The following is a 15,540-nucleotide window of genomic DNA, read 5'->3' on the forward strand; positions in this document are numbered from 1 at the left end:
GTGCTAGCAGCTGGGTTAGAATGAACAGGCCTGGCCTAGATGTCTTTTCTTCCTTTCAAATTGCCCTTGGGACAGACCCATGAGACTCCCTTGGGAATGGAACTGGCTAGGTATCTAGATGTCATCAGAGTTCCTGAAAACAGCCTTCTGACATTCTGGGGCTTGACTATCCAGGCAAAAGGACATGCAAGTCTTTCTGAATTATATTACTAAAAGCAGTCATCTGCTTCCATTTCAAACAGCTTGTTTCTACATAATTTTTAGAGTATTGAGTTACGATGAGGGAGTATCAGCTTCCATTTATACCTGGGGTGTAGCCCACGGTGACAGATGTGAGGGGCTCAGACCCCAAAGGTTTTACTCAGGGACACTGACCATTATGGAAATAGAGTGGCAACATATGCTCCAGGAATAGTATTGTGCTTTCCCTGGCATCTCTGCAGCCTCGTGACTGGTTGCTTCTGGAATGTTCTTCTTTTACACTTCTAATGCAGGACAAGCCTCACTTTCCCCATAAATAAAGCTTCCTGGATCTCTCCTCCTCAGCATGTCCCAGGTTGGTACAGTTTATCCCTCTGCTGTGTTATGCAAGCATTATGCAGGAAATGACACTATTTAACCCACCAGAGGACTACAGAAATGTGTGGAGCTGTCCCATGGCTGAGGGATTCCATCCCAGCTCCTCCTCTGGACCCTGCATGGATCTCTCTGCCCCTGTTCCTCATGGTAGTGTGAGGGGGGGGTGGAGGGGTGTTTGCAGACACATTTCCAATTCTCAGAATTGGGACTGTAAAGACTCTTCCCCACCCCACAAAAAACATCTGAAGATGTAAATCTCTCTCCAAATGCACCCTCCAAATTTCTCACTTTGTGCACAACTCAGTTCTACTTGTTTGTCCTAGCCTCCGTCTACATTCTGCACCTCTGAGACCAAGTACGTGGGAAGCAGAGGGAGTCCTGTAGCTCCAAGGATTTCTTTGTACCACTCTTGTTCCCAGGAGCATGTCAGTTCTTGAAGACCTCAATCTTTAGTGAAGAAAACATTTGTTTTTAGAATTCATTGTTAAACTGGACTGGGTATCAGAGGAGTGACTTGTACACAGGGAGATTTCGTTTTGTAGCTGCCACTAGCATTTTATAACAGGGTGAGAATGAGTGGAAATGTGGCTTTGTTTTACCTGCAGTTGGAAAGGATCTTTATGTTGTCATTCACTCCCTAACAGCTATAGCTTCCTGCAGTTTGTAGTTGCAGAAAAAAAGCCCATCATTTTGGTGTTTAGAATATTAGAAAGCTCTATTAACTATTCTGTCAGGTAGCCAAAGTGACAGGAGACTAGGCTAGGCTGGCAGTATTCTTTTTTCCCCTAAATACTTATGTGTTTTACTGCACCTCTTGACGTGGGTAATGATGATGATGGTGATGAGGATAGAAATAGGTAGAGTCTTCATTATGTGCTGGGCACTTTTTTGAGCACTTATCCATTGGTTTAATCTTGCCCTAGTTTTAGGAATTATTCAAAAGACTGCATTATGAAAGAAGTTTATGTCACTTAAGATCCTCTTCCATGCTGGATAATCTTTTACTGTCCCTTCCCAGTACAATTTTTGCCCTTCCTGTCTCCACTGTAACCTATATCACAGACTAGAAAACAGAGGCTGTAGGCCACACAGGTTTCTTCCCATCTCATTGTGGATTCTTGGCATCAAACAGACTGGGGCACTCCCTCTGTTGTGGCATCATGATTTTACTTGGGTTTCTCTGTTCTTCCCAACTCCTGAAACAAAAAGAAGAAAGCTGTAGCTCCAGCTCTGCACATCTAGTTCAGGGTCTGCACACCTCCTGTCTTCAAGGCATGAGATAAGGCAACATGCTTTCTGTTTGTATACTGGCATATGTATATAAGAAACAACCACGCTGCTACAAGAAGTACACTCTCCCATTTTTCTCACAACACGTGGCATAGCTTTCATTCAGGCAGACATGGGGACAAAGAGACCTCTCTACCACAGAGAAAGAGCTGCACCATGCAATAATAGTAAATGGCAACTGACACTTGGTTTTAGTACTTTCCTTTAGCATGAAGAAGACAGAAAAGGAGGGTGGGGACTGTGGCTGCAGTGTACATATCCCCTCTACAAGGGGTAGACAACTCCTATGCAGCCCCAGCATTACTGGATAGTTCCATTTTCAAGAAAAGTTAGGAACTGAATTTTTAATGTGGAAGTCTTTCAATAAATTTAAAACAAAAGCAAAAGAAACCATGTTGCTGAACAAAACATATGACTTTATTTCATTAAAAAAATGCCTCCTTGGGTAAGCAAATATACACAGCCTAGAGAAGACAGCAATAGGCCAAACTGCTGTAAAACATCCGTAAGGAAGCTGAGTGTGGTTCGGTTTTCCTCATGATTTTGTCTCCCCATCACAGTGCTTTGTGCATGGCAAGAGCTCAAGACAGGGACTTTGGATCTCTTTTGGCTTGTGAAAGTCTTGGGTTATTTGGATTCTAGCTGATCTTTACAGTTCCATTGCCTAGTATTGCCTAACATATGCCTCGGTGCTTCAAGTCTAGATGTCTGAGAAAATAAATTGGATTGGTTTTCACCAGGCCTGGTGTACCCCTAGTCCAATCAGCAGTGTCTAAGGGAAGAAGGTCACAGAGTGTGAGGCTCCCCCTTCCAGCCTGTGGATGGGCAGGTGTGGGTAGACTGGGAAGCAGTGTGTGGCCAGTTTCTTAATACATCTTTGGACTTCCTTCTGCAGAGACAAACAATAACTGAATTTTGGAGGTTTCTATCCGAGGTATCAGGAGCATTTTTATAGCTCTGTTTTCTGTCTGTTACACAGGGCATTTGAAATTTGTTTTCTTGGAAGTGCTGCTTCCATTTCCTGGATGCTAATGGGTGCCAGTATTCCCAGACTTGGCTCCTTTCAGTCATTTCCAGCAGGCTCTGGCTTACACTGCGGAAAGGCCCTAATTGCACATGGAGTGTGTCCTTAGCAGGCGAGGGAACCACTGGGGAAACAGGAAAGAAAAGGTGTCAGGGTGTAAAATAAAGGTATCAAAAGTATAAAGCTAGTTGAGCATATCGAAGGGGCTGTTATTTTAAAAAGCGAATGCCTATGTTAGGCCAAAAGAAAAGGGGACGACAATGTCACATTTTAGCCCATGGGTCAGCAAGCTACACTCTTTCTGCCAAATTTGGCTTGCTGCCTATTTTTGTCAAGTTTTTGTTTCTGTTTTTAAAATTCAGCTCAACTTGTTTTTCTACCTACTACCTATTTCTCTGTAATATCAGAGCATAGTTGCATTGTAATATCAATGCATGGTTGCATTGGAGACTGGCTCACCAAATAAATGTTTACCACCTATCCTGGGTAGAAAAGGGGTCTCTAACCCCTGTTATCAAAGTAGCCTTTCAGACTGAGAGTGACTTCTATGAAGTGCTTTGGGAAAAATATTGGTATTTCAAAAAATAGTCTTGGGAGAATGCTGGGTAACTCAAAATAGGAAGCATTCTGCCATAACTTAAATGATTTGGTGGATTAGTTGCTCTTCCCTTGGTGTTTTGAGTTAGAATATGTTGGATTAGAATCTGTATACCTGGTTTCTTCATGAACCCACTTCTGGGCTCAAATAATTTAAATAGATGTTTAACCCATCAATTTTGTTTATGTCTTTTAAGAAAGCCTCAATCTTATTACTTTTTCCTTGGATACAGGTAATAAAAGTTGACCATTATAAAGTTAGACAGTTACCGAGTGGTTTACACCTGTAATCCTAGCCACTTAGGAGCTGAGATCTATGGACTGGAGTTTGAAGCCAGCCCTGGCAGGAAAGCGTGAGACTCTTAAATTCTCTGATTAACAACTAAAAAGCTGGAACTGGAGCTGTGGCCCATTATGGTAGAGCAGTAACTGCTTTTTTTTTTAACTTATTTTTTTTTTTAACAGTTTCATATATTAGGCCATGGGTACATTTCTTGTACTATTTGTTACCTCCTCATTTCCCCCCCACCTCCTTTCACTCTCCCCCCATGAGTTGTTCAGTTGGTTTACACCAAATGGTTTTGCAAGTATTGCTTTTGGAGTCATTTGTCTTTTTATCCTTTGTCTCTTGATTTTGATATTCCCTTTCATTTCCTTAGTTCTAATACCAGTATATATAGTATCCAGGGTACTCAGATGAGATGCAGTGATAGTGTGGTTACAACCACAGAAAGGGGATACAAGAGGATCGTCAACAAACAAAGCTACTGTTTCACATGGCATGTTGAAAGTAATTACAACAGTGATATAACACTTGCAGTAACTGCTTTTATTTGTCAAGTTTTTGTTTTTATTTTTGAAATTCAGCTCAGGCTCTGAGTTCAGGCCCCAGGACTGGCATACACACACACACACACATACACACACACACACTCACACTCACACTCAAAAAATTAGAAAATATACAAGGCAGGAAAAATTAAATTGGAGCCCCCAGTTAGGCACATGTAGTTAATTAACATTAGATATTATGTATTCATAATATCTTTACAAAATTAGAAACTGTTTGAAATGTTTTTTAAGAAAATGAATATATACATTGGGTTTTCTCATATCTTTAAGTATTTTTTATAACATAGTTTTGTATTATTTGCATAATGTATTCATTTGTATTCTACCATTTACTCAATTCCTTATTGCTGATTATTTTCATAGCTTCCAGCTACTTAGTGTGCAAAAGTTACATTGCATTCCACTGTGTTTATTTTCTAGGGATCAATTTCTAGGATTAGAATTACTGGCTTAAAAAGCCTAAGTAGGCTGAGGTGTAATTATATACCCACCAGGAGGGTACAAAAGCACCCAGATTTTCATAGTAAATTAGAAAGCTTACTGTATTTTTCTTACATGTATTTTAGTTATATATATATATTTATTTATTTTTATTTTTATTTTTTGGCCAGTCCTGGGCCTTGGACTCAGGGCCTGAGCACTGTCCCTGGCTTCTTCCCGCTCAAGGCTAGCACTCTGCCACCTGAGCCACAGCGCCCCTTCTGGCCGTTTTCCATATATGTGGTGCTGGGGAATCGAACCGAGAGCTTCATGTGTAGGAGGCAAGCACTCTTGCCACTAGGCCATATTCCCAGCCCCTAGTTTTATATTTTTATTGAGGAAGTTCTTTCTAGGTTGACTGTTGGTTTAAGTGACATGCTCTTAGCCACTGTAATGTTCAAATGCACATGAATGACTGTGGCTTCTCTTTCATTCCAGGCTCCTCCACCAAAACCACCTCGAAGGCAGGGAGGCTGGGCAGTTGATTCTGGGAAGGTGTCAAAGTGAGTACTAGCTGCCTATGGGGATGGGGGTGGGGGTGGGAGAGGGCACCATTCCTTCATCATTTTGTTTTTTGTTTTTTGTTTTTTTTTTTTTTTTTTTTGGCCAGTCCTGGGCCTTGGACTCAGGGCCTGAGCACTGTCCCTGGCTTCTTCCCGCTCAAGGCTAGCACTCCGCCACTTGAGCCACAGCGCCGCTTCTGGCCGTTTTCTGTCTATGTGGTGCTGGGGAATCGAACCTAGGGCCTCGTGTATCCGAGGCAGGCACTCTTGCCACTAGGCTATATCCCCAGCCCCATCATCATTTTGTTTTAATAACAGCTTTATTGAGATAAAATTCACATACCAGTTAAAGGATACAATGGAATGATTCATAGGCTAGGTGCAGACTTGTGCCACCATCACTACAATCAGTCTTAGAAATTCACTATTTATCACACCTCACCCAAGGAACTCTGTATCTGTTCACAGTGACTCCTCACAGCCCCCAGTCTCCCCAACTCTAGGCAGCGATCAATCTTCTGTCCCTAGGATTTGCTTATTCTACATGTTTTATGTAAATAGAATTATATATTCTGTGATTCTCTATGACTTGCCTGTCTTGTTTGGAAAAGGATTTTCAGAGTTCGCCTACATGTGGCATTCTGTGTTTTTAATGTACACGAATGATATTGTGTCTGGCAACTGTCTGCATCGTGGCCCCTGGAAATAGATGGTTCATAAAGAATGGGACAGATGTCCCATCACCCTGTCTAGTTGGCATCTCATGTTTACTGAAAGGCAGTGCTGTCATTTGGCAGGCATATTGGGACCATGACCTTCCAGTACTATCTTATCAGCTTATCCTTTTCTGCAGAGGAATCATGTAGCATCACAGCATTCAGTAGCCCTTCCTAAGCCAGGTGGAGCTATGGATGCAGGTTCTGCTCTCACCAGGCTGGATGATGTTGAACAAGGTGTTTATACTGCCCAAGCTGCTCAGTGGACACATTGGTACTCCCTTCAGTTTAGTGCAGGGATTGGAGTAGGAATATGTTGTTTGTAGCCCTCCTGGGTCTCTGCAGCTTAGGCTAGAGGCTGATCCCTTGTGCTTCCATGTGGAGAGATATCAGAGTACAGTGATGTACTCAGGAGCCACAGTTTAGACAGCCTGCTTTTAAATCCTTGCCGTGCCACTTGTAACTCAGGGACTTTGAGCAAGTGGCAAGTGATTTAACCTATCTAGTCTCAGTTTCCTCATCTCTACAGTGGGTTAAAATAGCCCTTACTTGAAAGGACTTTTGTGAGAATTGAATTGATTCATATGTGTAAAAGTGCTCAGAAGAGAAAGCATATTAAATGTTGGCTTCTGTTGCTATGATGCTTGTGTGGCTTTGAACATTCCTTTTTTTCTTTGCTGGCCCTGGAGCTTGAATTCATGGCTTGGGTGCTGTCCTTGAGCTTCCTTTGCTAAGGCTGGTGCTTTACCACTCGAGCCACAGCTCTACTTCCAGCTTTTTTTTTGCTAGTTTATTAGAGATAAGAGTCTCGTGGACTTTTCTGTTGGGGCTGGCTTTGAACCGTTATCCTCAGATCTCAGCCTTTTGAGTAGCTAAGACTACAGGCATGAGCCTGTAACATATTCTTGTTGCACATCTTTTGACATGAAGTATTGGAGCTTTGGGATGTTTATGCAGGTATATTTTGGAGAAGTAATTCCAGGTCAAGAAAAGCAAGCATTGTTTTGATTATCAGGAATTGTCTTTGATCATTGAGTTTACAAGCCTTAAACATAAGAATGTCAGACTTCCTAAGCTTTATTCTCAGAAGCACTTTTAACATGCATGGAGTTAAGAATTGGACATAGTGAATGTGTGGTGTCCTCGCATCTCTGCTTGCATCAGGGAATGCATGTGACCAAGAGCAGAGTAGGACTCTGGACATCCAGACTAAGCATCTTTGTCTCTGGGATGGTTTCATAATTACTTTATCTTTAGTAAGGAGAGAGCAGTTATCAAACATCTTCTTGCTGCTCTTCAAAGGACAGGATTTGTCTGGCACTTGGGAGATGGAACCAGGAGGACTGAAAGTTTGAGGCAGGTCTGAACTACATACACACTGAGACCCTGTCTCAAATTAAAAAACAAAAGAGCTGGGCACTGGTGGCTCACACCTGTAATCCTAGCTACTCAGGAGGCTGAGATCTGAGGATTGCAGTTTGAAGCCAGCCTGAACTGGAAACTCCATAGGACTCTTATCTCTAATTAACACCTAAAACCCAGAAGTGGAGCTGTGGCTCAAAGTGGTAGAGCACTTGCCTTGAGCACAAAAGCTCAGGGACAGCACTCAGGCTCTGATGCAAGCCCCATGGCTGATAAAGAAAACTCAAAAGGGAGAATTTGTGTGCTAATTCAAGACGGGCAGTGAAGTCTCCTCTTGTTTGTTGGGCAGGAAGTGATAGCATAGTAAATTTAAAACCACAGCATCTGATTCAGATATACTTGGGTTGGAATTCAAGTTTCAGTACTTTACTGGTTTTGTAAACTTGGAATATTACCTGCTCTTATAAAATAGTCATAGTGCCTGTTACAAAGAGTCATTCTGAGGCTTGAACATATCATATAGGGAAAAGCACCCAGCTTAACAGTAGTATTTTTGTGAAAAATGGATGGTTATTTTCTGGCATGCTCTATGAGCCCTGTAACTGTAAAATGCAGTGTTGCACATGACAGTGCTGGCTGCTGCCCCAGGACTTGTTATTCTCTTCCAGTGGTCTTTTGTCACCCAGATGCTGTTAAGTCTGTTTTGTTAATAGGATTCAGTACTAATTTTTAATGACTTAGTAAAGTGACTTTTCTTTGTTTTGTTTTTTGCCAATCCTGGGGCTTGAACTCAGTGCCTGAGCACTGTCCCTGGCTTCTTTTTGCTCAAGGCTAGCACTCTACCACTTGAGCCATGCCGCCATTCTGGCTTTTTCTATATATGTGGTGCTGAGGAATTGAACCCAGGGCTTCATGTATACGAGGTAAGCACTCTACCACTAGGCCATATTCCCAGCCACAGTAAAGTGACTTTGAAATACAAGTCTTATGTATTACAGAGAATTTTAAATAGGAGCCTCATTTTTCTAAGATACTAGGATATTTTATTTTAATATGTAGAAATGTGGAAATAAGACAGACCCTATGTCTTCCTCTTAGAGAACAGAAGATTTTGGCAAGTATTTATTCTTCACCAAAAATATTAGGTTTTTCCAGATCAAGTCAGTTTTCTCTTGGAGAGAGATACTTTTCTTCTTGTGTTTCTTTTTGCAGGTTTTACCATGGCTGACTCCTCACTCAGTTTGTGGCTGTTTGACACTAATAATGTTAGGAGGTCAGGCAGGTCCTGAAACCTACTTAGTTCAATGTCCACACTCATTCTTTTTGATCCTTTAGTCTCAAGTTTAAGTATCATCTGTACACTGGTGATGCCCAGTCCTTCCCCCGGACATCCACTTGATGTTTCTACTTAGTTACACAACTTCCTAGTTTCCATGCCTTTTTCCCCTCTCCCCTCACCCATATCATCAGATTTCCTCAGATGTTAGGAAAGGGCAACTCCATTTTCCTAGATCCTCCCACAGTTATATTGGAGTCACCCTCACAAGGGGTCCAAGAGTCCAGTGCTGAGCTGCGTTGAGGACCTCCCCAATTAAGGTTGGAAACATGAGGTCCTATTTGCAGAAGGCTCTTGGGAGTACCAGAGTATAAGAGCAGGATTCTAATTGAGGGTATCAGGTATTTCTGTTAAAAAAAAAATCAGAAGCAGCAGTAGAAGAAAAATGAATGGCCCACACTAGCCACTTGACATCAGAGAACAGGGTAATCCCTAAGGTCAGGGTGCACCTTGCAGAGGAACTGAATTCTGATGAGCATAGAGGCTCATAAGAGCATTCTGGCTGAAGATTTGGTGTTGAGTGGTTTGTAACCTTAATATGGAGGAAACTTTACATGGGAACAGTATACTTTTTGGAAAATAATAGCACTGTTCTAGGCACCTGCCATAACGAACTACCTTATACTGGAAGCCCAATAATGCTTGTTTGTGTCTCGAGTTTCTGGAAGCTGTGGTCAGGGTACTAATTAACTTGGTTGGGTCCTTGGTGAGAGACTTTTCCTGGCTACATCCTCACATGATTCTTCCTTTGTTATCTGCAGAGAGAGAGAGAGAGAGAGAGAGAAAGAGAGAGAGAGAGAGAGAGAGAGAGAGAGAGAGAGAGAGAGAGAATACACTGCACCTTTATAATGACTTCTAGAACCAATCAGTTACCCAAAGTCCCACTTCCAAACATCATCACACTAGAGTTTGAAGCTTAGCATTAAGGAAAGGGGAGGGAAGGATGGACACACATTTGATTCATAGGTGCACCTTCTAAGTTAGTTTCATCAACTCTCGGGTACCTTCTATTCAGTGAGGTGATATCCCTTACAAGGAAGGTGGGAGGAAAATGACATCAAGGTTGTCACCACTGGAAAGTAGAAAAAATGAGTCCTTAAGATAGCCTTGCTTTATTTAGGTAATGCTGCCCAAGATAGAGAGCAGAGCATTTGTCCGCCATCTCCCAGCATGCCAGAACTCATGCTCACCCAAAGGCATGAAATAGAGTAGTGTTCAGGAACTACTTGGGACCTGGAATTACAACCTGTCTCTTCTCTGGCATAAAAGCCATAACTATGCCCAAGATTCCATCTTGGAGCCAGCTGCCCTTGGCTCTGAAGTTGTCTGAGTTGGGGCACTTTGAGTTGATAGGTCACTGTCTTAGCTGTAGAAAATAGAATGAGAGGGACCAGACTTAGTCAAGAGAGGAAGGAAAGGTAGTCTGATTAAGTTTTGTCTCAATGTGTCTGTTTTTGGGTTTGTCCCTGCATTGATCTGCAAGGGAATGAGGCAAGTAATGGCCCCTCAGGGACTTTCAGGACTTTGCTCTCAATGTCAGCCGTCATTTTCAATCACCCTCTCCCTCCCAGCCATTAATTTTGGCCCAGGATCATGGGGACTTGTCCATCTATCACTCCTAATTGACACTAAATGATCTGTCAGTTTATTGATGAACGGCAGGAGTGGAATTGTCACAATATATTTTACTTTCTAACAACTCCTCCTGACAATTTTACCTTGTCCATCTCGCTCTCCGCACATAAATCTCCATTGGCCGCTCATTCCTCCTCACGGGCTGTTCTGGTGCCAGCCACTTCCACACCATCTGCACGTGTCAAGGACATCAAGATGGCGGGAGAATGCTGTGTGCCAGTCCCGAGGTTATCCCCCCTTCCCTCCGCCTTCACTTTTTTCCCTTCTCTCTCTCTCTTTAATGGCATAGATGTTCCAAGAATACTAAAGGGCTTCTGTGCTCTTCCTCTGTCATTGCCATATCAGAATCTCTTTACCTTCTTGTTAGCAGCAAGTAGTTAATGCTTATTAGGCTACAAAAGTGTGAAAGGCAAAAACTCACAGGGCTGGAGGCAACTCTAAACACAGTCAGCTCTGTTACGGGCTGTCCATCCCCAGCAAAGCCTGTTCATGGAGTAGGGTAGCTGGAACTTCCTAGTTGCTATGCCATGTGCTGTTCTGTGTTCTTGTGTGCCATAATCCAATGTTCTGTGCCTTTGGGCCTGCTGGGTCCTGCCTAGTCCTGCCAAGACTATTAGGCTAGTTATCTATGCCTGTGAGAAGTCTCATTTGTCTATAATTGGTTTGCCATCCAAGTGTTATTTTTAAATGCTCCATGTCTTGAAAGATGGGGAGTTACTGAGTTAGGCATATCTAAGGCTATACAGTTATTTAGGCTTAAGAAGATATATGGATGGATAGGGAGAATCCATTATCCTCTGGGAAAGCAGTGATGAGCAGAGGAGCTTGAAAACGGATAAGAAATGTCACTGATTCCCTTCCTCCTTCCTTTCCTACTGGAGGTAATTTTTGTTAATTGATAAGGACTGTTTTTGTTTATTAACCCTCATGCCTATCAGAATTAATAATAGTTTCTTAATATCATCTGCTATCCAGATCATAGTCAGTTATTCTCATTGTCACATAGATGTCTTTGTAGAGTTGGATGCAAAAAAAAGGGCAAATCAAGGTCTCACATTATATTTAGTTATTTTATGCTTTTAGTTTTTTTTATTCTGTAGCACTACCACCACTTTTTCTTCCATGCCATTATTTTATTGTTTGTTTTTTGGTAAGAAACTTGTCCTGTAGAGAGTATCCTATATTCAGGATTTGGCTCTTTTCTTCCAGGTCATGATGTTTATTTCTCCGTCTCCCAGGTTCCCTATTAAAGGGGCAGTTCCATCTAACTGTTAGCTCAATTGAGGTTCAGAGTTATAGCAGAAGTAGTTTGTAGGTTGGGCCATCTGTATCTCTGCTCACATCTGAAGGGTCAGGTGTGTGAGAAGGTACAGGCGCCCTTCACTTTACTTCACTTCCCTGTCAAACTCCCTGCTACTGGCTGTAGCCTCCACTGATAATCGTTGTCTAGAGAAATGATTTCATTAAAGGTTGTCAAATAGTAATTTTCTAATTTTCACTTGTTAATGGAAATTGCTCTGTAAAGAACATCTCATCAACCATTTGGCTGTCCTCTCAGATCTGTGTGTGTGTGTGTGTGTGTGTGTGTGTGTGTGTGTGTGTACATACCTATCCTGGAGCTTGAACTCAGGGCCTAGGCACTGTCTGAATTTTTTTTCTCAAGGCGAGCACTCTGTCACTTGAGCTACAGTGCCACTTCTAGCTTTTTTGCTAGTTAATTGGAGATAGAGTCTCATGGACTTTCCTGCCTGGGCTTGCTACAAACCATGATCCTCAGATCTCAGCTTATTGAGTAGGTAGACTTACAGATGTCAGCCACTGGTGCCCCACTTTAGATCTTTTATGTTCAGAAAAATTTGAAACCTATGAAAAATGGTGCAAGAATAATAGTGCAAACATCCATCTACCTCATACAATCAGTTGTGAATGTTTACCTACTTACCTCAATTGTCTAGTTTTGGTTTTGTCTTCATTTTTTACTGTAGCTGACTTTGTCTTTGAAATTACTATTAACTAGAAAATGATTACCATATACAAGATTTTTGTCTATGTCTTTCATTTCTAGATCTATTGTCTTGGTACAAATAGATCCATGGTGGTACATATAGGTTCATGGTGTATATCAATAGTAGATGAATTTTGGACATTTCTTACAGAAGAACATTACTTAAGAAGGGATCAAGTAGCTAGCAAAGGTGCCTTTGCTACTTGGGAAGCTGAGATTGGAAAGATTGTGGTTCAATTAACCTGGACAGGAAAGTCCATGAGATTCCATTTTAGTGGAAGAAGCTGGGTGTGATGGTGCATGCCTGGCATCTCAGCTGCTTTGTGAAGCCTAAAATATGAAGACCATGGTCCAGAAATGCACTGGAAGAAGGAAGCAAGAGCAAGACACTGAATCAAGAATAACTAGCGCAAGCCAGGTCCCAGTGGCTCTCACTGGTAATCCTAACTGAGGTCTGGAGGATCACCATTTAAGACGAGCTGGGACATAAAAGTTTGTGAGACTCCATGTGCAAAGTAGCCAGCTAAAAGTAAGGCTAGAGGCATGTCCCAAATGGTTGAACACTAGCCTAGCTAGTGTGAAGGCATGAATTCAAACCTTAATACTTAACACCACCACCACCACACACACACACACACACACACACACAAAAAACGGATTATGTATCCCTGAGTCCCAGCAAAATAAAATAACTTAAATCTTTGATTCTCAGATTTTGGTTAATAAACACATTTTAGCTTATTTTCAAGGAAAACAAAGCAGAATTAGAAGCATTGCAAATTTGTTTTCTCCATGTTAGCAATCAAAAAGAATTGATATTACCTGGCCAGGGGTCAACTGTTGGTTCTCCACAGGGTTCGTTATGGGGCAAGATAGGATGAGGCCAGCTGTGCAGTTACACTTGAGGTGGCTGAGAAAGAAGGATCTTGGTTCACTAATTGCACACTATCTCCCATAGCTGTACCCAGGGATCGAGTCTTGTCCCTGTTTCTGTGGCTTTTGGAGAGATGCTCGTAGGAGGGCCCTGCTTAGATGTTGCCTCCACTTAATTGTGTACTTGGCGTGCATCTGTGCTTTTCCTCCAGGTGCTTCTCAGATACTTGGAAGCTTACCTTACTTGCAAGGTAGCTTTAGGGCTAAACAACATCGTATTTTTAAAATGCACTTTAAGTGTATGGTTTATTGCTGGAGATCTTACACATTCTGTAAGATCTGAAGCTGAGGTAAACAGCATTCAGTCTGTGAACTGTGAGAAGTAGGAAGTCTCTGGGAAGTGGAGCAAAGTGGGGATATGTCAAACACAAACCTCTACCTTCAGGCACTTGTAGTCTTACTTTGATTTCATGTGTTTAGTAGCTGGTGGAGTGGAACGAGGACTGTGGAGGGACAGGGGCTGACCTGCACGTGGGTGAAGCACATGTCTGTGTCTTTCCATCCCAGCCCTTGAAGCTGCACAGCAGTGTGTGAGGTACCCACCCAGAGGCCCTAAGCAAGAGTATCAGGAATAGCAGGCACTTGTTCATTGTGTAAATGCTCTCTTGGCCAGCACAGACACCCGGGCTGGCTTTCTGTGACAGTATGCTGCTTCTTTAAAATGGAGGACAGTATGTTTGACCTTAAAGCTGCAATGTAGAGGATGACCATTTATAGAGGACTAGGGCAGAAAGAGCAGCATGTGGACACTGGGTTTCACTTTTGCCATCTTTTGAGACATTAGAGGTCTTGATGAGTTTTTATTGTATTTATTTTCAAACAGAGAAGAAACATACATAGTTTTAAGTTCAAAAGGTACAAAAGGTTGGAATATACAATGTGTCTCCCTTCCCTGCTTCCCATCCTGGAAGCAACAGCTGTTAGTCATGATTTTGGGTTTCCTTCCAGTTTGCATCCCCCGTCCCCAACACAGGTTGATGTATTCTTTTCTCTGACTGTGGCACAAACAGAACATATGTGTTCTGCACTTTCCTTTTATCTCAGAACAGTATTTCTTCCTGTTTTTTCTGAATTTCCTTAAAGGTAGAACTGCCTGTGGTTGTTGTTTGGTTTTGTTTTTGAGACTGAGTCTCACTCTGTACTCCAGGCTGGCCTCAAATTCATGATCCTTCTGCTTCAGACTCCTAAGTTCTAGGATTACAGTTGTGTACCACCACCATACCCGGCAACTGGCTCATTTTTAAGGACTGCATAGTACTCCAAAATTGCCCATCTCCATGAAGGTGATCATGAATAGACAGCAGATGTGATATTTTTCCAGGTAGAGAAAGTTGTCTTGCAATGTTTACTTGTGGAAGAGCCATAAGTGGACCCTGGGAGGTTTTATTAAAGTGTTGAGTATGGTACATGGGGGGTCTTGCAGGCTACAGAAGAGGTACAAAGTGTTCCTCATGATTTCTCCCAGTGAGATTTGGTGGGAGGACACTTTCATGCACTTCTGCTTGGGTAGATGTTTGATGCATAGCAGGCAGTGGTGTTCAATGTTATAACCATCGCCGTCCAGGGCCTTGGCTTGCTTGTCTAGTGTCACATTTGCTTATGCAAATGACTAAGCATAAAATAACTGCACCCCTGCCAAGTGCTTCCCAGTTCTCAGCAGTTTGTGAACATTTCACTTGCCACTGTGGAGAGCGGGACAGTCTTCATGTCAAGTGGCCCTTGTCATATCTGACACTAGGTGAGTGCTGGGTGCCCCAGGAAGGTGGCAAGGTGAAAGGAGAACCGTGAGCACCTGAGGAGAGCATGCTGTCTGTGCCTGTGCACTGGGGAGAGGGCAGCAGAGTGCCCACAGGGACGGTGCTCCCCAAGGGCCTCCACACCAAACCACGCCCGCCACCGAGCCTGCCTCCCACTCATGCTTCTCCTTTCAGCTTTGCTTAACTAAGCTGACCTTGACTTTGACTCTCATTACAAACTAGGAGCGCTTCTAGAAGGGTTTTTCCGCCTGTCTTGTGATCGCGTTGACTGTCGTTCCTTCTCTAGTTCTAGCGTTGCAGAAATGAAAACTCAGTGGCTGGAACCGGGCATTTCTTGGAGCCAGGTATCTTGTAGAGTGGGAGCATCTGTGAGGTCAGGAAAGGAAGGAGACCACAGGCAGAAAGCACTGGCTCCTAGGGAGCCTCCCTTTGTGCGGGGAGCCGCAGGAAAGCCAGAGCCAGTGCCTCCTG

The 15,540-nt window shown here is 42.8% G+C and overlaps 1 protein-coding gene across 1 annotated transcript in view; it reads left to right on the forward strand.

Moving 5' to 3' along the window:
* Ift43 (intraflagellar transport 43) overlaps positions 1-15,540 on the forward strand; it is a 74,853-nt gene that overhangs the window by 22,860 nt on the left and 36,453 nt on the right. Inside the window, exon 3 of the mRNA XM_048362163.1 lies at positions 5,261-5,325. Coding sequence (XP_048218120.1) covers positions 5,261-5,325 — 65 coding nt within the window. The remainder of the gene's footprint in view (positions 1-5,260; positions 5,326-15,540) is intronic.

This window comes from Perognathus longimembris, chromosome 14 (genome assembly GCF_023159225.1).
Source record: "Perognathus longimembris pacificus isolate PPM17 chromosome 14, ASM2315922v1, whole genome shotgun sequence".
Taxonomy (NCBI): domain Eukaryota; kingdom Metazoa; phylum Chordata; class Mammalia; order Rodentia; family Heteromyidae; genus Perognathus; species Perognathus longimembris.